This window comes from Fukomys damarensis, unplaced genomic scaffold, assembly GCF_012274545.1.
Source record: "Fukomys damarensis isolate Sample0158 unplaced genomic scaffold, DMR_v1.0_HiC HiC_scaffold_13, whole genome shotgun sequence".
In the NCBI taxonomy this organism is placed as follows: Eukaryota; Metazoa; Chordata; class Mammalia; order Rodentia; family Bathyergidae; genus Fukomys; species Fukomys damarensis.
The window spans coordinates 27,351,636-27,373,448 of record NW_022900925.1 but is presented as its reverse complement, the minus strand read 5'-3'; the positions used below and the strand labels follow the sequence as shown (position 1 = coordinate 27,373,448).

Sequence of the window (21,813 nt, the reverse complement as noted above, 5' to 3'; positions counted from 1 at the left end):
ACCACTGCTTCAGAAAGTGGTTAAGAATGATAGAATAGTGTTGCTCAAAGTAAGAGAGACTATTTTGAAGGGGATTGATGGTAATGTCTCTTTTATTGTAATGCATTTTAAAATTTAAATATTCATTGTATTTTCAATCAGACCTTGTATCACAGTAACCACTATCTTGCCACTTAACACTACGCTTATACTTTTGTCAACTGCATTTCACAGAGGAGAAACTTTGTTTAGAGAAGGTGACTTTGAAAAGGCACAGGACTAGCGAAAGCAGCAGAGCTGGGAGGCAGGAGCACTGACCTCAGCCGGATACATGTGTTTTTATCACACAAGTCTGGGTTCCAGTGGGTGTGATGGTGGCACAGCCAGGCTGCAGGCAGAGGAAGATGGGCAGGAGGAAAAGAAGAAAGGCCGAGAAATGTGGGGCACAGGTGAGCTGATGCCTAAGAGCGGTTGGAGTGGAATAGAAGCAGCAGCCAGGGAAACAGGGCTGGACCTCTTTCCTTTTTCTCTGGACAGGCAGGGATCCTTGAGGTAGATCACCTGGAATTCCTTCCTGGACCATTACCCCCAGTGCTTCACTCTAGCTAAATTTAGATGGGAGACAAGAGGTGTTAAGAGTAGGGTGGTTGCCCGGGCGTGGTGGCGCATGCCTGTAATCCCAGTACTCGGGAGGCTGAGGCAGGAGGATCACTATGAGTTCAGGACCAGCCTGGGCTACACAGTGAGTTCCAGGTCAGTCTCACTACATAAGACCCCGTCTCAAAAATACAACAAAAAAAGAGTAGGGTGGTGTTGGCATGGTGTCTATGTGTAGGGACAACGTGTTGTAACTTCACTGAACTGATGACGTACACTGGTTCTGTGGAACACTCACAAAGGGAGAAAAGCTGCTGTGTGTTGGGTCAGGTCTGTGGGAAACAACAGCCCCAAACTGGGTGTGGGCATTGCATCTTTCAAGCTAAGACTCAACTACATCACAGCTGGGCCACTTGAAGCTTGTCTCCTCACTGCTAAATAAGGATGTCAACCACGTCTCAGGGGTTCTGTGAGGATCAAATGATAATGTGAATGCCCCTTGTCAATTTCAAAATGCTATTTAAATGAAAGGGTTTACTGATACTAAACACAAGCCATACTTGCAGGCAAGGTAAGATATCAGTCTGCCCTTTTTCCTGGTCTCTCACACACACACACAGGGACATCAGGGAGGGGGCCTGAGGATTGAGTAACAGGATAGACAGGCTGAGAGTGGTAAGGTAGTGGCCACAGTAAGAGCCAGGCCTCAGTCCCCAAACCTCATCAGCCCAGTCTAAGCTTAGGCCTTGCCAGTCTCAGCATTTTTCTTGGGAAAACTGCTCTCTTCTAAGGCCCTTACTCTATCACCTCTCAGTTTCTGCTTGGGCTAGAAGCTATAGTCATCAATGCACTGCCACATCGCCTCTCAATTTTTGGGAGACCCTAACTCTGCAGCATTTGGCAGTTATAGTAGAAAAAGGAATAGGCAGGCAAGGAGAAGGTCACCTGGCTACTACTGCTTTTGGTCTCTTATCTGACCTGAGTCTGTCCTACTGAACTGGGCAGCCCTGACCTTCTAAAGTAGAGAGTCAAACTACTGAGCAAGAGACCAAGAGGGACTTTTGAGACTCTGGGCAGACTCAGAACCTTGGCAGTTGGAACAGGGCTGAAACTGAGACACAACGGGCAGGATAGAGCCCTCATGGATGTGGGTCTCAGGGGAGCAGAACCAGCCCTTGAGACCCCACTCACCCTCAAAGAGCATTGGAACCAAGTCCCCGTCTTTGGGCTCCTCTGGGATTCCAGCACCTTACTGTCTGAGGTGCTAAGTGCCAGTATAACAGGTTTAAGTTCTAGAGGAGGCAGAAAAGCAATTCAGAGCCAAGACAGTGGCACACGCTTGTAATTCTAGCTACTGAGTACCATGGGGCAGGAGGATTACAAGTTTGAGCCCAGTCTGAGCAACTCAGTGAGACCTTGTCTCCAAAAACTAAATTACTGCTGGGGATTTAGCTCAGTGGTTCCACTGCCTGACTCGAAAGCACCAGGACCGGAGTTCGATCCCCGGTACCAAAAACAAAAGAACAAAAAAATGCTGGGATGTAGCTCAGTGCAAATGTACCAGGTTCAATCCCCAATACCAAAAAAAGAAACTGAGCAACCCAGGTGTGGTGGCACATGTATGTAAACCTAGCATTCATGAAGCTGAGACAGGAGGATCACAAGTTCAAGGTTAGCCTTAACTGTGTAGCTAGACCCTGTCTCAAAAAACAAAGTTTTAGCACTGAGGATGTAACTCCCTGGTTCAACATCCAAAAACACACACACATATTCAGAAGTGGGTCCCAGGCAGAGCTGCACCAAACCCCTCCCCCATGACCATCAGCGACTGTCTCACTTCCTGTGAGATCGACAGTTAGGGCCCTGCTCAGTGTGGGACTGAGGCAGCCCTATGTGGTTATTTGTGCAGGCTTCTACTTACCTCCCCTCCCCACAACTGTTTCCATTCTCACCAGGCAGCTACGTCCGGGTCAGACACACAGGACAGCAGCTGGGGTTTTCCAGGGGGCTTTTTGAGAAAGCCAGTGAAAGTCTGGGCATTGGCTACATGGCTAGGCACTCTCGCTGAAAGGCTGAAAGCTATTTCTTCCCTCCAGGATGGAAGCTTTAGCCTGACAGGGCTGAGCAAGGCTCCTTTCAGACTGAAATACAAGAGAAAGCACCATCATGGTGCTTTCAGTTTTGGGGGCCGGGGAAGCCCCTGCAAGATGTTTGGAACTGGCATTACCAGGCCATTCCCTAACAGCCTGGAAGCACCAGTGAGGTGGTTCTAGCCTGAGCAAGACCAGGGAGAGAGCATGAGCAATAGCCAGTCCCTGGGAAAGGACAGGGGAGCCCACATCTCTTCCCTCCCACAGGCCAGCACAGGTAACCTGAGATGACTCACTAGCAGCACCAGGTGGCTGCCAGGCACAATGCTAGAAGCAGCACCTCCGCTGAGCCAGCACTCACCCTGGGGGTGGGGTCCCGGGTACCCCCCAGTCTGACCGATGGCATCTATTTTGTGTGTATGGAAGTAAGAGTGATAATAAATGGCACACATGAACTTTACCTTTTATAAGACTTACAGAATTTTCATACTGCTTTATTTCTAATCACAAGAACCCTGAAGCCAACAGGAGGTAAGGTGTAATCACTCCCACTTCACAACTAGAAAAATCAAAATAGTGATACTACTAGGATTTCTGTGAAAATCTAAGTTAATGAGACCATATGGTAGATTTGAAACAACGCACCTTGGCCAATGTGACATTCATTATTCAAGGCCCCTTACTACGCCAAGGAGGATGGGCCCACTTCCTATGGAAACACAAACCACCCAGACCAAGACTCAACCGTCACCTAAGGCCTGCAGGTCTGCAGTTAAGGGAATGTACAATGTAGGAAAAGCAGTAAAACGGTGTAGAAAGGGCAGTAAAAAGAAAACAAAAACAAAGCTGGTTAAGGTATGGTGGCGCACGCCTGTAACTCCAGCACTCAGGAGATTGAAGGATTGCAGTGAGTTCAGGACCAGCCTGGGTTACATAGTGAGCTCAAGGCCAGTCTGAACTATACAGCAAGACTCTGTCTCAAAATTTAAAAAAAAAGGGGGGGGGCAATGAACACAAAAAAAGCCTACAGATTTTTATTTCTTGCTCTTTTTTTGTACCAGGATTTGAGTCTCCAAGGCAGGTGCAGGCACTACTGAGCCAAGTCCCCAGCCCAGATTTTGATTTCTGTAAGCAAGACTGTTCTAGAAGGCAGAAAAACATGACTACTGGACACCAAGATTATCACACTGAGGGGTCACCTCACCCAGGAAAAGTGGGCCTTTCAAAGAGTCCCAAGCAAACACATTTAGAAGGCTGTGGCCCTGGAGGCCCAGCAACAGGAGCAAAGGGTCTTTGCTGCACTGGCACAGTGCTCACAGAACAAAGGAGACCTCACTATGCCCCACTGAGGGAAATGGAGCCATGTTACATGTCAAGGCTTTAAGAAATTCTCAGGAGTTCGCATTTATTGATATTTAACCCAGAGTCTTGTCCGAGGGTATGCGTAGGAAAACCAACATCCTACTCTCAATTCAGTCTCTGTGAATCCACCAGCCCAAACCCTCCCACCTCCACCAGTAAGTCGTCCAACGAAGTGAAATGCCCCAGGGACAGGAAACTGCTTTCTCAACAGTCTACTGATTCTCCAAGATGGAGGGCAGTGAGTCTTTGAAGCCTGCCTGTCCAGTCCAAAAACCCAAAAATAAGTAGAGGCAGGAGGTGGAGAGAAAAGATGCTGGCAGCCCTGCATCTTGCTAGGTCTTTATAGCTGTGTCTCTGGATTTGTAGGCCACTCCTCGACTTTTCAGTTCCCGCACGATTCCTGTGGCATGAAAAGAAACAGCTCCATGAGGGAAGATTCAAAAGGATAAGAAAAGCCTTTATCTGCCACTATGAAGAGAGTCTATAAGCGAACTGCAGCCCTTAGGCTGCTCATCAAGAGTCCTGCCTGACATCTTGTTACCACTGAAGATCCAAGCAAGTGCTTGGCAAGCCAGAAAGGCAGAAAATAGGGACTTATGCAATCATCAAAAGCAAAGGTTCTGGAGCCAAAATGCCTGGTGACATCATGCAAGTTATACAACTTTTCTGTACTTCAGTTTGCTCATCTGAGCTTGGGACAGTTAAACACTGGCTGTTAACAAGACTGTTATTACCTTGGGGCAGGCGACCAGTGACTGACACTGCATATACACCCGGCTTAAAGTTACCTGAGAAAGAAGAAAGGACATTGTAGGGGGAATGAGTTAAGACTAAAGGCCATCACTTCTTTTGGAAACAGGGCACAGGAGCCAGCTTCCCTGTCTTTCCTGCAGCCCTCTCGTTCCCATCCTACTGACTTAAAAACCCCACTGACCTGGAAGCACAGTAATACCATGCCAACACTGTACAGGCCTGGACAGGAAGAAAGGGAGACACTTACTGACTCGCTGCCACTTGGAGACCCAGCTGTCCTCTGGACTCATCATGGCAATGATTCTGGGGAGGGAAAAAAAAACCAGAGATCAGCACAGGCTGAGAGCTGCTCAGTCAGCACAAGTTCTGGGAGAGGAATCCTGGTTAGTGAGGTGTCAAGTCTCCCCAGAAAGTCAGTAAGCTGCAGTTCTACTGTTAAGAAAGAGTTGACTCAAAGCTAAGACTGGCAAAGGTCTTTTGTTCTTATATCCCTGGCTTTCCAGTAAGAAATCAGTTACCATCCTAAAAGATTACCTCACCAAAACATCCTTAGCCTGTGGGTTCCTTAAGAGATGAGACAGCTTTAGCAGTGGATGCCCTGTACTTCTGATTACGACCACCAAAATCCTTGGGGGACTGGGCCTAGTGCAAAGATGATGATGAGTCAAAACGATGGATCCTTCTGCAGAAATGACTTAGACTTGGCCAGGCCCTTCCTGTAACGAGTTGTACAACCACCACTACATATGGATTCCTCTCAACACAATTTTATCAGTAAAATGAGACTCAATGATTAAAATAATACATGAAAGCATCTATGTAGAACACAGTAGGTTCTAAATAGGCTTTCTTAGCTCTCCTTATTATCTATCCTAGGGCTATCCCCAAGGTGGATCAGCATCAGGTGCTATCAGAAGCTACAGAGACATTTTATTATTTATGCATGTGATAAAACGCTTCCTGACTGCCTATTGCATCTGGTCTATTTCTAAGCACTGGCATTTGTTGGTTGGATCCTCCATGCCCATTCCCTGTTCCCTCAGCAACAATCTTCAATTCTTAGTGGGGGAGACTCCTCATCCATGAGCTTTAAGTAGAAATAACCTCACCTCTGCGGTTACAAGTAGGATAACAATGGCCAACTGGTCCTGCAGGTTGACTTGTGATAGGTGCATGAAGGCCAGGCTCCCACCACAAGTGTATTATGTTCTATCCTTCACAATCTATCCTTTTAACTTTATAGTACCTATTACCCAGCAGATTTAAACTAAACAATTCCCACTGTTCTCCAAACATACCTTGGTTTTTCCCACTCTATGCCTTTACTCCAGTCACTCCTGTATTTGGAATGTTCTACTTCTCTCAACTTCCAAAAAATATCCTATACATACTTGTTTAAGAGGAAAGATGTTACCCGCTTCACTTCCAGCTGAGGTCATCTATCCTTTCTCTCAATTTCTCTGAATTCATTTGCCTTCTCTTTTTTTTTTTTTTTTTTTTGGTACCAGGGATTGAACTCAGGTCTTTGCGCTTGCAAGGCAGGCTACCGAACCGCTGAGCTGAATCCCCGGCCCCATGTGCCTACTCTTTAAAACCTAATGTGCACTAGAATATACAAGTTCTACCACTCAACAACAAAAACCAACCAGGTTAAAAAATGAGCAACAGGTCTGAATAGACAATAAGCGCATAAGATGCTCAACATAAATAATCATTAGGGAAATGCAAATTAAAACCACAATATACCAATTCACACCCATCCAGATGGCTATCAAAAAAATAAAAACCACACTGGTATATCAGAAAGGCTATTAATAAAAACCAACCAAATAAAAAAGAAAATAATGAGAGTTGGTGAGGATGGGAACAAACTGGAACACTTCACTTGTTTTTGTTCCTCAAAAAAAAGTTAAACAATGAATTACCATGTGATCTAGCAATTTTACTTCTGGATATATACCCAGAAGAACTGAAAGCAGGAATTTAAACAGATTATTTGTACATCGATGATCATGGCAGTATTATTTATTTATGATTGCCATAGGTAGAATCAACTCAAATGATCAATAGATGAATGACTAAATAAAGTGTAGTGTATATACAAGCACTGAAATATTATTCAGCTTTAAAAAGGAAAGACAATTTGACATATGCTATGATTTGGATGAATCTTTAAGATGTACTAAGTGCTAAATAAGGCAGTCAAAAGGGACAAATGTACGATTCAATCATGAGGTACCTGGGGTAGTCAAATTCAGAGACTGGTAAAACCTCACACTGTTCTCTAACTAGCGTCACACCATGTAACCCTTTACAACTCTCATAGTAGCGAGCAAGCACTTTACTCACAGATGGGAGTCCCATCATTCGTTAGCAATGAATGGTATAGGGTTAAATGAAGGACCAAAGGGACCAGAGTATCTGAGTATGCACAGAGCGGGAAGAAAAGTTCCATGTCAACATCTTTTCTTTGCCCTTATTCTTCCTTAACGAAATCAAAGGAGAAATGGAGTTAGCTCACCTTGAAAAAACTTCAGCAAAGCATACATTTAAGCTTAGTTTTGTGTAAACCCTTACTTGGCCTAGGGCTGAGGATTTAGCTCAGTGGTTCCACCTCCAGAGTTCGATCCCCAGTACCAAAAAAAAAAAACAAAACAACAAAAAACCTTACTTGGCCTAGAGACAAAAAGAATTTAGTACTACCTCCTTAACCCTCCTCCCCAATACTGTCCTCTGGCTGCTACCCTGAGAAAAAGTAAGACCTGACCAGTTATTCTTCTCTCATTTCCCCTTCTCTCCACTGGACAATTTTGCCAAAGGAAACTCCTTTGAGGAGGGCTCCATCAAGATCATCAGCTTTGAGGCAATATTCTACCAACGCCATACCTTCCCTTCTCTTCATTTTCTAAAAGCACCTTCATGTATTCAACATTTAGTGGGAGATACAGGGGATTGTATTCTGGGCCTCATGTATGCTAAACACACACTCTACCACTGAACTACACCCTCAATCCCTCATAGTTTACTAAGCATCTACACTTCTAGGTATTATGCCAGCTAGTGGTGCACAAGATAAACACCCCAGGGCTAAAATCAATGAGTTGGCAATCTAGTGAAGCAGTGCTCAATGGAAATACAGTAAAAGCAAACATCATTTTAATTTTTTAGTAGCCACATTTTAAAGACAGAAAAATGAAATTTCAATATTTCATTTAGCCCAATAAATCCAAAACGTAACTTTAAAATGATATTATTTTACACTTTTTTACTTATGCTAAGTCTTTGAAATCTGGAGTTAAAGGAGATACCTAATTTGGACTAACCACATTTCAAGTGCTTGATAGCTACATGAAGCTAGGGACTACAGGACAGGATGCATAGGACTACTACATCTCAAAATAGATGTTTGAAACCAACGAGGATTATACCCTTGAAAGCCTGTTCCCCATTGAGGTCAGGTAGTGTAGGGTGAAGTGAAGCACATGTGAATAAAGGAATGTGAAGGAGCTTACCCATCAAAGGAAGAGCTGGTGCAGTCATATACCATCTCTCGATTACCCTTCATTTGTAGGTATGTGTCACAATTATCACAACCATCATATTCAAATTGGTCTATAGTCTGAGGAGGAGATATAAAAAATAATAATAATAAAGGTGAGCATGACCAAGGCCAAAAGAAAAAGGGTCAACCTCTTGGTTCTCTATTGTCTGTCTCATCATGTCACCCACCTGATGCTCCCACGGCTCTATTCCTAAGTTCCACCCTTCCACTGCTCGCTCTTTTGTTCCCAATTCTGTCTGATCTTTCTTTTCTCTATTTTTCTCGGATCTGGCTCTCTCTCCTAATACTCTCAGTTACAGATCTCCACTCCGCTATGGCTCTCAGTGTCTTTTAGATCCGACATAAGTTCCGCTGGGGAACTTTTGTGTTAAAAGCTGGGGATTCAAAGGCATGTAAGGCCGCCCGGGCCCTCAACTGCTCGCGTTTCCGCGAGTAAACAACCCGCCTCGCCACCTCCCGGAGTCCTGAACTTTTCTTTCCTCTGTCCTACCCCATTCCACCTTCTTTCCTCAACTCTGTGCCTCGCCATCACCCGTACAACCAGGTCCCCAACAGCCACCTTGACCAGAGAACATAGCAAACACGCCCGCAGATGCCGCAAGTCCTTTGGCACCGTCTCCAGGGCCATCTTCTTGGATAGGAAGAGCACCAGGGAACTCAGCCACAGGCTCCACACCAACAGGAAGTAAACAGTTTATTACCCAGAATGCCAGTCACTTCCGGGGCCTTAGACTTCCTCTTCCGGTGTAGCAGGGCGCCCGCCCCGCAACCCCCTCCCCTCCGGAGAAGATGGTTTCTCCCGCCTAGGAGCGGAGGTGGGGCAGCCAGCAGCCACCTGGTCGGCGCGCGCCCTGCCACCTGGACCAGCGCGAGAGCGAGCTGTCGGCTGGCCTGGTCGGGGCGGGGCGAAGCGGCTGAGGGCGCCTGCGCAGGAGCACTCCGAACCAGAACCTGGGCGGGAGCTTCATTCCGTTTGATGTTGGCCGCTGGCACTAGGCCGCGGTGCCCTTGGAAGGAGCCCTGGTGAGAGCCTAGATTTCCGTCCTGTTTTAAAAGCGCTATGGTAGTGAGTCTATGTCTCCTTCTAGATTATCTTTGCGCAGCCCGAAGACAATCTGGAGACTGCCAGTTCCTCCTTCATAACTGTGAGAGCACTAAAAGCCCTCCCTTTGCAGTGCGCAAGAATGCTGGCCTGCAAGCTGGCCGGCCGCACAAAAATGCTATTCAATACGTAAAAGCACTTTACTTTTGCGCATTCTGTATAACTTTGTGCCTCTTTTAGCATTTAGACACGGCCTTTTTTTTTTTTTTTTTTTTTCTTAAAGACACCTGTAGGTTACCCTCCCTTTGCACCCTGGCAAGCTAGATCCCTTGTTCTCTTTCTAAACTAGGCACAGAGAACCAGCATCCCTGCCAGTCCTTCTGGGGTTGAAGCAGAAGGAGAAATTCTGCAGTGTGAGGAAGAGACACTGCAGGACATTTTTTTTCAGTGTTGGGATTGAACCCAAGGCCTTGAGCATGCCTGGCAAGTGCTCTACCACTGAGCTACTCGGGGTAGCCTTGAACTTGATTTCCTCCTGCCTGAGCTCAGCTGGAAGCAGCTGGAATTACTGGCATATGCTACCATGCCCTGCTACCCCAGGAAATTCCTACCAACAGAGCACCAGCTCTCTTGGTGTGTAGGCAGAGTGCTATCTGTAAATCTGAATTGGTGCTTCGGGATATAAATAATTTGTCTCTGCTCCTCTGTCCCTCCTGCCAGCCCTCTGATTGGACCTGAGCTTCTTCAAGGCAGGCCAGCTTGTAGCCTGTGCCATGTTGTGTCCAGATGGGGTTAGTGACAGGTTTGGATGTTTTTTTGCTGTAATAACTTTCCATTTTGGAATACATTTTCAGTCTTTGCTGTCTTACATAAATAAGCCCTGCACATACTAGGCCCATTTTATGGATGGGAAAAGCGAGGTGCAGGACACCTGTGCCAGGTTACAAAGTAAGTCACTGAAGACTCCTAATTTAAAGTGTAATAACACAGATAATTACGACTGAACCACAGTGATAATCCAAGTGTGCTCTTTCTTTTCCTGGTCTCCTGAAGTCATGCTTTTACAGGCTTAAAACAGTTCTCATTGCCAAGCCCATCACTCTACCCTATTGTTTTGTAAATCAGGAACTAGCCTATGATGTCAGAAATAATTTATTTCTCTCAATAGAGAAAGAAGTTGTTACCCTGAGTGACAGTCATGACAAAACAAAACCACAGACCAGACCGCATTTATGGATAAATATATTAGCAAATAAATACATTTTTCAACATAGTGCCTGATTCAAGCCTCTTTCTGTCTGGTTCAGATATAAATATCCATGTGGGTGCTTGGGTGCTAGTCTCCCCACCGATGTGAGGGAAGAAGGTTCCCGAGTAGGATCTTACGCCCACTTTGCCCCCACATTCACATTCCAGGCAAATGATAACGCCTGAAGAGCTATCAATGATCAGGATGCCCCCAGGTGAATGTCACCCTAAGGCAGACCCTAAGTCCTTGCCCACTCCTTACAAGCTGCCCAGCCCAGCTTCTGCTCCCGTTCCATTCTGGGCACACACCTCCAGTGGGCCCCTGGCCTGCCTGAATGGCTTATTCTGGGGAGCTGGGCAAAACCCAGAGTCACACTTAGTCTTTCCTTTGTTCTCCCCCGTTCCCCATCTCTGCTCTGAGACAAAACTTCTCTCAGAGAAGAACTTTGTTGTCCTTGCTCAGCTGTCATTTTGCCTTTTCCACTTTCATTCCATCTTCTCTCTTCCCAGAAGAAAGTCCAGAAGAGTCTCTTTTTTGCCCACTTTGGACTCGGGCACAGTTATTCCCTCCCCACTCCCTTTACTTCCCACCTCCAGAGGAGCTGGGACTACAGGAGTGATGAGGGAGAAGGAAGATCAAAGGCATCATCCCAGCTTCATCAAGGTGCTGCCTCAGGGACAAAACTCTATGCCCTGCCTTCGCAGCCTCCTGTCCAACTCTGGCTTAACTGTGTGGATCTGACAATTTTTTTTTTGGAGGTGGGTGGTACCGGTGATAGAATTCAGGACCTCGGGCTTGCACTTGCAAGGCAGACGGCAGAACCCCTCAGCTAAATCCCCAGCCCGGATCTGACAATTTAAGAGCAATTAAAGGACAAGAAGTGGGAGACACCTTCCTTGTGTACCAGGGCAAGCACTGCCTGCAGAGACCTGCCTTACTAGGGGTCAGGCTCACCTACTCCCTTGGTCCCTTTGCAAAGAAGGAAAATGGCAATGTCAAGCCAGGGTTGCCCCTGATGCACCCTTCGCAGGGAGGAGCCAGAGCTGGTATGCAGAGCTCACTGGAGGAAGGAGGTAAAAAGAGATCCTGCATTGAGCTGAACCGGCTGGCTAGTATGATCCTGAGGTCTGGGCAAGGGAGACCTGGTAGGGCAGCGGGAAGGAGCAGCACTTTTGTAACCCTTAGCTACCCACATCTAGCTTCCTGCTCTCAAACACTGAGCCTTCAGGGATGCAGCTCATAGATGCACACAGGCAGAAGCTCATGTCAGGCGAGACACAGACTTGCTGCAGGTGTGTGTTCTGCAGACAAGGTCTGGAGCCAAGATGGGACACAGCACCTCCTGCCACCCACCATCGCCACTCCTCTTCCAGTGGTTCCAGGAAGAACAGCAAAAAGCAAGGTGTTTGCTGACATCCTTTGTTTTCCTAGGTGCAGGACTCTGTGCCTGGTAGGACCCCGAGTCATCCGGAGCACACTCTTATCAGAGGTAGGCCTGACCATCTCACACAGTCTGTTCACACAGCTCCTCGAGCTCCTCCTCCGAGCCTGCATAGAGAGGGGAGAGAAGAGGCATCAAGGGTCAGGCCAGGCTCCTGCTCTCCCCTGTGGAATGTTGCAGGGAGAGGACCACAGAAAGGAAGGAGCAAGAAATGTGTCTGGAAAGGTGGTGAGATTAAAAGGTGAGTGAGGCCCCTTTGGGAGACGGGAGAGAAATCTAGAGAAATACATACAGCAAGCAGTGTGTTACCAATATTACTATTCATTCATTCATCCAATAAATATTAAGCATTCACTGTGAGTTTGGCCTGCTACCATTTGCCAAACAGAAGGCCCAAAGAATAAGCAGGGACCTGACAACCTTGTAGGAGAAAAGAGATGCATGCAAATGGCCAATATACCAGTGGGACAGGACTTCAGTCCTAAGAGATGCATATAGGAAGGAAGAGACCATGTTAAAGTTCAGCAACCAGGGAAGGGCTCCTGGAATGAGGGTTTATAAGTTGTTTCTACAGGACTAGGTAAGAATTGATTTATAGGAATAGAGAAGGCAGCAGGATATTCTGGGCTGCAGTGTAAGAAGTATTTACCTAGTTTGACTAAAGCATAAGGCAAAGGAAGAGAAAGGGAGGTATGGAAAATAAGACTGGAAAGAAAGATGCAGCTAGTTGGTGACAGATCCTTGACAGCCAACCCAGGTTGGGTTTTTCCTCATTGTATACAAAACAGGACATTTGGAGATCTCTAGACAGTTTGTTGTGAAGTGGATGAGTTTAGTAGCAGTATGGAGGGCAGGGGAGCTGTGCTGCCCAGCTCCACAGACTCAGCATTGGGTGTGTAGCTCCTGGCCTCCATGGCCCTATAAACAGGAAAGGAAGAGCTAGGCGGTCCCACACTGACCTTCAGGCTGTCTCTGACATAGGCTGGACTTGAAGAGAATATGATAAAACTAACAGAGAATCTGGTACTGAGTGGATGTGAGGAGCAAGGAGAAGGAAGGCAGTGAAGCTAGTTCTTAGTTTAGGAGCAAAGGGTAGCCCTGGCCCCACGTAACAGGGTCCACACAGAACCATTATACACATTGCCAAAGCTTGCATCACATGGCTTTTAGGAGGAACTATCTTATACACCATAACTGTCTGCATCCCTGTCTCCCCACAGATCTGGATCTCTTTAGCGAATTCCACATCCTCAGACCCGAGCCTGGAACCTGGCACATAGTAAACGTACAAACAGAAAGGAGAAAATAAATGAATGAATGGACAAAAACTCCCAGTTTGGGCCTGTAGGATTCTTACTCTGGGAAGCCTTCTGTTTAGGATCTCTGGGTCCTCTTTTGGGTTGGGAGGGCTCTCTAGCAGTGGCTATAGCCAAAGAGCACTGTCATCCACACAGTGAGAGAAGATGGGAAGAGTCATTGGGCAAATAAATACCCAAAACTTCTGTGTTAAAGCTGAGAACTTACATGGTCACCATTTTCTGCAATGCAGGGAAGCACCAAGTTCCCAAGAAAATGAGGTTGGCCTTACTATTAATGAGAGGACTTGGAAGAGAAACTGAGTTGTTCTTTTACCAAAACCTAAGGATCCCCAGGGTAGCTGGGAACCACCTATGATTTCAAATTTTCTCATCACTTGTAGCCAGATGGCCTACTCTCATGGTTATCTGTAATTATTCCTCTTATAAGATCATGCTCTCCCCGAGGAACACTTCTTGGCCTTCTTAGTATTTAGAGATAATTAGCTGTGAGCAACACAAGAGCTATACTGCTTATCCAAGTGCTGAAGCACCTAGGTTTGAGGTGCTGCTCCAAACCACCCTGAGTGCCTTTCTGATGCCTGAGCCATACCACTACAGCCCTCCCAGCCATTTTATGATCTGGCAACTAAAGGGGTAGTACCTAACAGAGCCAGGATGCTCCAACCAACATACTATGGTCTGCTGGTTGTTCCATACTTTGAATGTCACCTCTGCTGCATCTGTCTCAGCTTCTATCAACTCCTTTTTGGCTGACTTCACCTGTCCTGCAATATCCAGCTCTAGTCTCTCCTCCTACCACACCTGCTTCCCTGAAAACTCACCAGGCTGGGCTGGCAGCACCTGACAGTGTGGGTAAGGGCATGGCCCGCCCTCTGGTGTGTCGGAACTCCACTCAGAAGGCCCCACCCCAGGTGGATGTGGTCCCGGAGGCTGGCGTGGAGTCAGACACAACCACACTGGCTGTGAACTTGAGTAACAAGGGCCTGGGGCTTCTGGCAGCAGCCTCCTCTCCAGGCTCGGAGGTCTGAAGATCAGTGGGTGGGCCTCTGGGGGCCAAGGGTATAGCAGGCTGGGGTTGTGATGGGGGAACATCTGGCAAGCGGGGTGCGCAGTCAAGTCCTGGGGCCGAGAGGCTGGCGTGGGCTCTGAGGGACCACCCCGCCGTTTTCTCTGTGTGTGTCGGATGGGGAGGCTGGATTTCTGCAAGTGACTGCTGGGACTGAGGCTTGGATTGGCAGCTTCAGCCGGGCCAGGAGCTGGCTCTGTGAGGGCCTTGGACCATTGTGGGTTGGGGAACTGTCCTGAAGGGGCTGCTGGGTTGGATTTGGTGAATTGCTGAATGGGAAAAGGTGGCTCTGGCTGAGGCTGTGTCCGAGAAGCAGCAGGCCTGGACTGGGAGACCCCAGTTTCTGAGCCAGCCTTCCTGCCATGCCACCGGAACTGCTTTTTGTAGTGGTGGTGCCGGTGCCGGTGGTAGTGGACATGGCTAGAGACCTGGGTTTCCCCTGTGGGTACCACTGAGTCCAAGGAACGGGGTCGAGAGGTCACACTAGGTTGTGTCCCCTCCCCGTGAAGATCCCCTTCGGGGCTGCAGTATACCAAGGGGTCAAAGTCACTGCTCAAAGAGCTACGGAAGGTAGAACTGCTGCCATGGATCCCCTGCAGGCTGACATCCGTGCAGTTGACCACTGAGTCACTGGAAGAGCCATGGCAGGGCCCCGAGCTGGAATCACTGGCTGGACCATCTGCCAAGTAGCCACTGCGTTCTGTGCAGTAGCTTTCTCCAGACCCGCTGCTGTCATGAGGCCTGGCTCTGTGCAGTGCCACCGGGCAAGCTGTGGGGTGCTGAGAGGTGCATCGGAGGCGGCTCAGGCCCCGGCCCTGTGCGTAGGGGTGCTGAGCCACTGCCAGGCGCTGCTGCTCGCCCGAAGCCTGGAGATGTGCGGCTCCAGCTCTGGAGAGGCGATGGTGCCGCGGGCCCATACTTGGCTCCTGGGATAGTAGGAAAGGTCTAGGTCGTGGGGGCCGAACTCCTGAATTCCGAGAAGGGCCCAACAGGTAGGAAGCAGGGAGGTGGTAGTGAGCATGGCCAGGATGCTGGCGAATGAGGTGGAGTCTCCTGCCTGGTTCCTGGTAAGATCTAGAGGGTCCCAGGGAGTGGGAAAATGAATCTCCTTCTGCAAAACAAGAACCAAAAGCACATCTGATTGACTCTACAGCATGGAGAATGCAGTGGAAAGGTGTGGCGGTAGCTGGCCTATTCAACCCTGCAGAACCGTAAGCTCAGATTGGGAGACCAAAGTCAATCCTAGCTTGCCTGTGCCTGGGACTCCCTTGATACCTCCAGTCAGGCTGCCTGCCCCAAGAGTCCCACTGAATGGTCAGCCCCGCTCTTCCCATCACCATCTGGGATTCCATTACCCGGGGCCACTGCTAGCCGGTATTGTACCTTTGGGTAAATTAGCAAAATGCTCTCTTCCTCAAGATATTTCAATTTGATGTTTTAGAAAACTGTCACATATACTGATTTTGTTACAATAGGGCAATTTATTGCCAGAAAGTTGGAAGAATGCACATATAAACCATCAAAATCTTTGTTTACAATCACCAAAGCTGTCATAAAAATACGAATAATTTTTAAGATAATAAAGATGTGTATGATGTGAACAGCCCTCCTCCTCAGACGAGATACTTGAGCAGGGCACAGCTGAGATGACTGTGGTGGCAATTCTGTCCTCAGTGTCACAGCAGAGACCCTTTTCCAGGAGGAAGCCATGTCCTACACCTGTCTGCCTACACACAGGGGAGTCTGTAGCCCGGCTCCTACCTACGATGTTGAACATGCAGAGCGGACAAGTCCGATGCTGATGTAGCCAGGGGTCCACACAGGTTCGGTGGAATTCATGGAGGCAGGAAATGACCCGTAGCTCCTGTTGAAAACAAGAGTGTCCACACCAAAGGTTTCTGTACCACAAGAGTAGCAGGACCAGACCATTTTCCTGACTCCCTTTGGCCTCTCTTTCCTGCATTCACCTACTTACAAAAGGTGGATTTGAATTTTGCCACTTAGCTGCATGACTTTGGACAGGTTTCTTAACAGTTTTCAGCTATAAATGAGGATAAAAAACTAATCTACTCCCACCCCTCACATGAGGCTAAAATGAAATAACACATTTAAAGTACCACTGTGGCCTGGCACATGGTTCCCTCTCAACAAACAATAGTGCTCCTTCCCTGGAGGGCTAGGAAAGTGACCCAACTTCAGGGCCATCCCCTGCCCTTGTCCCACACGGGAACACAGGACACAGATGTGGCCAGGGTGCCCATACCAGCTCTAGGCCCACCCCCCTCTGCCCCAGCCTCCCTCCCTGGCTGGTTGTGGGGGTGAATTACAAAGCCTGCCTTACCTGCCCCTCAGAGAATTCCTCCAGGCAGATGGCACACACAGGGGCGGAGCTGCAGCTGCTACCTGAGTCTTTCCACTCAGCCCGAGCCCTCCTGCAACTGGCCTGGTACCTCCTGGTGGCCAGCTGGCTAATGGCCCAGGCTGTTCGCTGCTGAAGGGGATCCTGGGAAGAGGAGTAGGACTGAAGATGGGGCAAGGGCTCCTCTCCCTCTTGCCTAGGCCCCAGCTTGGACTCCCTTCCCATCACCCAGTAACATCACACAGCTAGTTGGGCATCCTGGGGAATTTCTCTCTTCAGAGCTCTTACATGCTCTGCCCAACCCCTGCTCATCCCAGTAAGCTTTTCTTCTTTCAACAACCCAGGAGAGAAACTTTTTTTCCAGCTGCTTCTTGACATCTCAACTTGGCTCTCCAGTAGGCATTTCAACTTTACCGTGCCCCCAACTGAACCCCTAATCCCATTAGCCATCCCCAACCACACATCTGCCCCCTCCCCAGTATTTTCCATCTCACAAATGACAATTTCATTCTTGTCATTGCTGTTGCCAAAAATCTTTTTCACCCCCCTCCACCCCCATATTGGGGATCAAACTCAGGACCTTACACTTTCGAGGCAGGCACAGTGTCACTGTGGCCAAAACTCTTGATGCCATCATCCTTGACTCCTCTCTCTCACATCCCACAGTCAATGCACGAGAACACCTGTTGACCCTGCCTTCAAAGCATACCCAGAGTAACTATTCTTACCACTTTTTCTACTTGCCTCCCTAATCCAAGCTGCCATTGCTATCACCGGGATTCTGAGAGAGTCTCTCCTGGCTGCTTTCTCTGTTTTCAGCCTTGCCTCCTTGTGGTCTATTCTTATCATAGAGACAAAAATTGATGACAGTAGCAGAGTAAGGTGACACACACCTGTGATCCCAGCACTCTGGGAGGCTGAGGCAGGAGGACCGCAAGTTTGAGGCCAGCCCAGGCATCTTAGCAACTTAGGGAGAACTTTTCTCAAAACTTAAATAAAAAAGTGCCAGGGGTTTGGCTCAGTGGTTCTGCCACCTGACTCATAAGTGCAAGGGCCCGAGTTCAATCCCCAGTACCAAAAAAAATAAAATAAAATAAAATTAAATTAAATTAAATTAAAACAAAAAAGGGCTGGGTATGTAACTAAGTGCCAAGATCCTGGGTTCAATCTCTGGGACCAAACAAACCGTCATTTTAAAATGAGATCATGATACCCCTTCAACTCAAATGGCTCTCATTTGGCTCGAGTGACTTCTACTCAAGTGGCTCCCATTTCGCCCTGAACATGTAATTCAGCGACAGAGCACGTGCCCAGCATGCACAAAGCTCTGGGTTCAGTCCTCAGCACCAGAAGAACAAACCAAAACAAAGTCCTGACAATGACCTGAGCAGTTCAATACAACCAGCCCCATGAACCCTCTGAACTTAGCTCTGATTCTGCTCTCTGCCCCCTTGGTTCTAGCTACACAGCCTTGGGACTGTTCCCCAGTCAAGTCAGGCACACTTTTGTCTTGAGGCCTTTGTACCTAATGTTCTTTCCACCTCGTCACTCCTCCACCCCATATCCGTGCAGCTCACCCTCACCCATTTGTGGCTTTGCTATAATGTCCTTTTCACAATGTGACTTTCCTTGGACTTGCATTTATTTATTTATTTGTTTGTTTGTACCAGGGATCGAACTCAGGACCTCGTGCTTGCCAGGCAGGCGCAGCACCACTGAGTTATATCCTGGCCCTCCTTGGGCTTGTTTATAAAATTAATGCTGTACTCTTGTAATGTCTCTCCTTTTGCTATTTTGTTTTTCTCTGTAGAACATAATGCCATCTAAAATAGTATATATTTTACATATTTATTTTGCTTATTGTGTGGAACGAAATGTTGTTTTGGTTTTTTTGTTTTTGTTTTGGGACCGGGATCGAACTCAGGACCTTGCACTTGCAAGGCAGGCAGTGGAACCACTGGGCTAAATCCCTGGCCCAATGTGGAACAAAATGGAATGTTTGCTTTTTGTCTGGAATGAAAGCTCCTTGAGGAGAGGAGCTTGAGAGTGCTTTTGCTCTCTGTGTTATTCCCAATACCTGGAACAGGGCCTGGCGTACAATACCCACTCAATACATTTGTTAAATGAACAAATGAATATACGAGCAACATGGGGAGAAGCTGTCAGAAAGACAGATGCTGGGGTATTTAGATGTACATTGTTTCCTGGGCATAACGGTGCTGGCCTTCCTTATTTTCTCCTTCCTGCCCCTCCCATCCTCAGCCCCACCTCTACCAGGGAGCCCACAGTGCTCACCGGTCTGCTGTGGCGGGGTCGACACCGAAAACGCAGCACCGCAGCCAGGATGATCACAAAGATGGTGCCCACCACTGTCAGGAGGATCCACATATCATAGTCAGGCTGGGAGACAAGCAGAGAAGGAAAGGGTCAGATTTCAGGAAGGAACTGGGCCAGTTAGAGAGGAAACACAGGAGCACAGGGACACACAGAGAGCTAGATGTCCCCTTGAATATCCACCTGAGGGTTGAGGTCGGGATGAACTTGGAGGTGGTTTCTCTCTGCCCAGGGGCACTCATGGGAGGGAGTTCTCTGGAAACAAAGTGTTTGCAAAGAGGGGAGAGGAACCCCATCGCAAGGTGGGAACACCCTGCCAGTGAGCAGCTGGGTGAGACTCCTAGCCAATGGAGAAGCACCCACCAGGGGTCAAGGGTCAGGTAGGCTCCGTTACTGTATACCATGGAAATACAGAGCTGGAAACAACTTCTGAACTCATGTGAACCAGTCTGTTCATTAAGCAGATGATGCCCAGAGAAGGGGAAAACCTTGCCACAGCTGAGGTACACAATTGAAGGTCTCTAGGAGTCTGCAGGCTCTTGGTGGGAGTTACCATAGGATGCAGTGGAGGTGAGGATGGTGCCAGGGCATGGATGGTGGTCTGGAGTCCTTACCCAGGCCGGGGGCTCCTTCAGCTCGATCCTCACATGGGCCTTCCGGTTCTTGTACACAAACTCCATGAGCTTCTCAGCATCATTACCCCAGATGAGCACCACCGGCCATGTCAGCCCCAGGGGCTGCTGCAGCTGCAGAGAAGAAAGGCACCCCAAGGGCTGTGATGACATCTCCTTCCCCTGGGAGCTGTATCTTCCTCCATCCAGCCCCTCCTAAACACGGTAATGTCCATGGGTACCTGCTCAGCAGCAGCTCGATCTTCGGTGATGTCAAAGAGGACAGCACTGGCACCTCGCTCGCCAGCCATCCGGGCCTGCAGAGACACACAGCAGAGGTTTGGCTGGAGTCAGAGAAGTCCTTGCACGGCTGTGCCTCACCATCCGTGCTCAGTCCTAGGATGGTGCACAGGCTGCTCCTCTGTGCTCTCACATGTACACAGGTGAGAAGTCAGGAGGTCAGGATCCTGCCCAGCTACAGCCCAGCCAGGTTCCACTGCTGCAGAGCACAGAACTTGGCCTTTTCCTTTTGTAGGAGAACAAACCATTGACAGAGGTTTACTGGATGCCTTGAGGTGGCTCTGGCTTAAGGGCAAATAAGTCACAGCTCCTCCAATCAGGGTTCAAGCAGTGTGAGAGCAAAGACTAGGAAGTGACCAGCACCCAATGGGAGGGAGACTTTCCTTGGACACCCACCGAGGAAGGAAGGGAGAGGAGAAAACTCCTTTGGGACTCCACTGAGCTCCCCAGGTCCCAGCCCTTCCTACCTACAGACGCCGTGGGACATCCCTCCTGCTCAGGCAAGAGCCTGACTCCAGGCCTGGTGGCAAAGGCCCCATCTCACACACATGCTCCCCCCCACCCTCTAGTTTCCAACTCATTCTGGCTCCATTTAAGGGACATAGAGGAGCCCTTGTTCAGTGCTGTACCCCTTCATCCTCTCCCTTAGGGTGACTCAAGTAGGGAGGGGCTCGAGGGGCTGTTCCTACAAGGTCACAACCGTAGGGCTCCAACGTGTTCAAGGGCTCCGAGAGAAGGCTTGAGGGGGGCCAGAATCTAGCCAGCCAGGCAGAACAGATAGCAGAGCCAGAAAGAGAAGAAAAGGCGGGGATCCAGCAGATACATGTGTGGGGACCAAAGCGGGGAGATAAGACCGAGGGTGGGGTGGAGGCACAACGGCAGACCAGCCTGGCGAGCAGACATTGCCTGCAGGTGGGTCTCCTTGCTCCCTCAGCACTTGGTGGCCTTCTTCCCTAGAGCAGAGGCTTGCTCCTTTGACACGACACCAGGTCCTCCCCCAGGGCCCCTGCTGGATCTCTGGGGCCTTGCAGGCAGTGAAGGAGTTAACCCTTCTGCAAGGAGTGGTGGCAGAAGAGGAGCCAGTGCTGGGACTTACTCATACTCCCAGCGCTTTGATCTCTGCTTGCCTCCCCGGAGAGCCGTCCCAACAGGTCCCCTGCCAGGCAGGCTGGGAGCAGCTCCTTGCTCCTGCTCCCCCAGCAGTGGCAGGGGCCAGGGGCCCCTCGGATTCAGCTGCCCGCAGGCAGGGGAGCAGGGAGCAGGGGAGGGTGGTGGAGACACACAAGTGGGCCCCACTGATCAGAGGATAACCTCCCTCTCCCTTCTTTCCCCTCTGTCTTCTAGGAGCTGGGCTGGGCCCTCTGCAGGGACTAACACCCGGCCCGCCTGGGCTAGAAAGTCACAGAACTCCAGAGTGGAATCACTGAAGGAATTAAGAAGCCATAGCATTCACCGCCCCTTCACCCAATCCTCCCAGGAAGTTATTCCATCAAGGCTCCTCCAGGCAGGACAAAACTCTCCAAGCAGGGGCGTAGGAGCAGTGCCAGGGGGAAAGGAATCCCTGCTAGGGGAACCCTACCTAAAAATCTCATATTCCAGGGGCTTGGCCTGAAAGTAGGAGAGGTACCGCAGTAATCACAGAATTAGAATTCCCGGAAGAAGACCTTGGCCCTGTTCTGGCCTGGAGGGCAAAGACTCATTTCTTTCAGACACCCCCACCCCCACTCCCCCCTCCTCTCTCTCTCTCTC

At 48.9% G+C, this 21,813-nt stretch overlaps 2 protein-coding genes across 3 annotated transcripts in view; both read right to left on the bottom strand.

Annotated features, from left to right (window-relative positions):
- Positions 1-3,668: 3,668 nt before the first annotated feature.
- On the bottom strand, positions 3,669-9,038 carry Supt4h1 (SPT4 homolog, DSIF elongation factor subunit). 2 transcript variants are annotated; one of them, XM_010620250.1, is made up of 5 exons: positions 8,903-9,038; positions 8,294-8,400; positions 5,029-5,084; positions 4,763-4,816; positions 3,669-4,428 (listed from the first exon to the last, which is right to left on the bottom strand). In XM_010620250.1, the coding sequence occupies exons 1-5, from the start codon at positions 8,969-8,971 to the stop codon at positions 4,361-4,363; spliced, it is 354 nt and encodes a 117-aa protein (XP_010618552.1). In that variant the 5' UTR covers positions 8,972-9,038; the 3' UTR covers positions 3,669-4,360. The 2 variants fall into 2 exon arrangements, with proteins under 2 accessions (XP_010618552.1, XP_010618553.1); XM_010620251.1 differs by lacking the exon at positions 4,763-4,816.
- A 1,536-nt stretch (positions 9,039-10,574) lies between these two features.
- Positions 10,575-21,813, bottom strand: part of Rnf43 (ring finger protein 43) — a 68,490-nt gene continuing 57,251 nt past the window's right edge. Inside the window, exons 4-10 of the mRNA XM_010620249.3 lie at positions 20,007-20,081; positions 19,768-19,899; positions 19,115-19,219; positions 16,802-16,963; positions 16,222-16,324; positions 14,216-15,571; positions 10,575-12,182 (exon numbers count right to left, since the gene is read on the bottom strand). Coding sequence (XP_010618551.1) covers positions 12,139-12,182; positions 14,216-15,571; positions 16,222-16,324; positions 16,802-16,963; positions 19,115-19,219; positions 19,768-19,899; positions 20,007-20,081 — 1,977 coding nt within the window. The 3' untranslated portion in view covers positions 10,575-12,138. The remainder of the gene's footprint in view (positions 12,183-14,215; positions 15,572-16,221; positions 16,325-16,801; positions 16,964-19,114; positions 19,220-19,767; positions 19,900-20,006; positions 20,082-21,813) is intronic.

Bases quoted from the DNA above. Each gene is read 5' to 3' on its own strand.
- Supt4h1 (XM_010620250.1), bottom strand. From the start codon at position 8,971: ATGGCCCTGGAGACGGTGCCAAAGGACTTGCGGCATCTGCGGGCGTGT. The intron at 4,817-5,028 runs GTAAGTGTCTCC...CTTCTTTCTCAG, and splicing joins CTCCAAGTGGCAGCGAGTCA to GTAACTTTAAGCCGGGTGTA. The intron at 4,429-4,762 runs GTAATAACAGTC...TTCATGCCACAG, and splicing joins CACTGGTCGCCTGCCCCAAG to GAATCGTGCGGGAACTGAAA.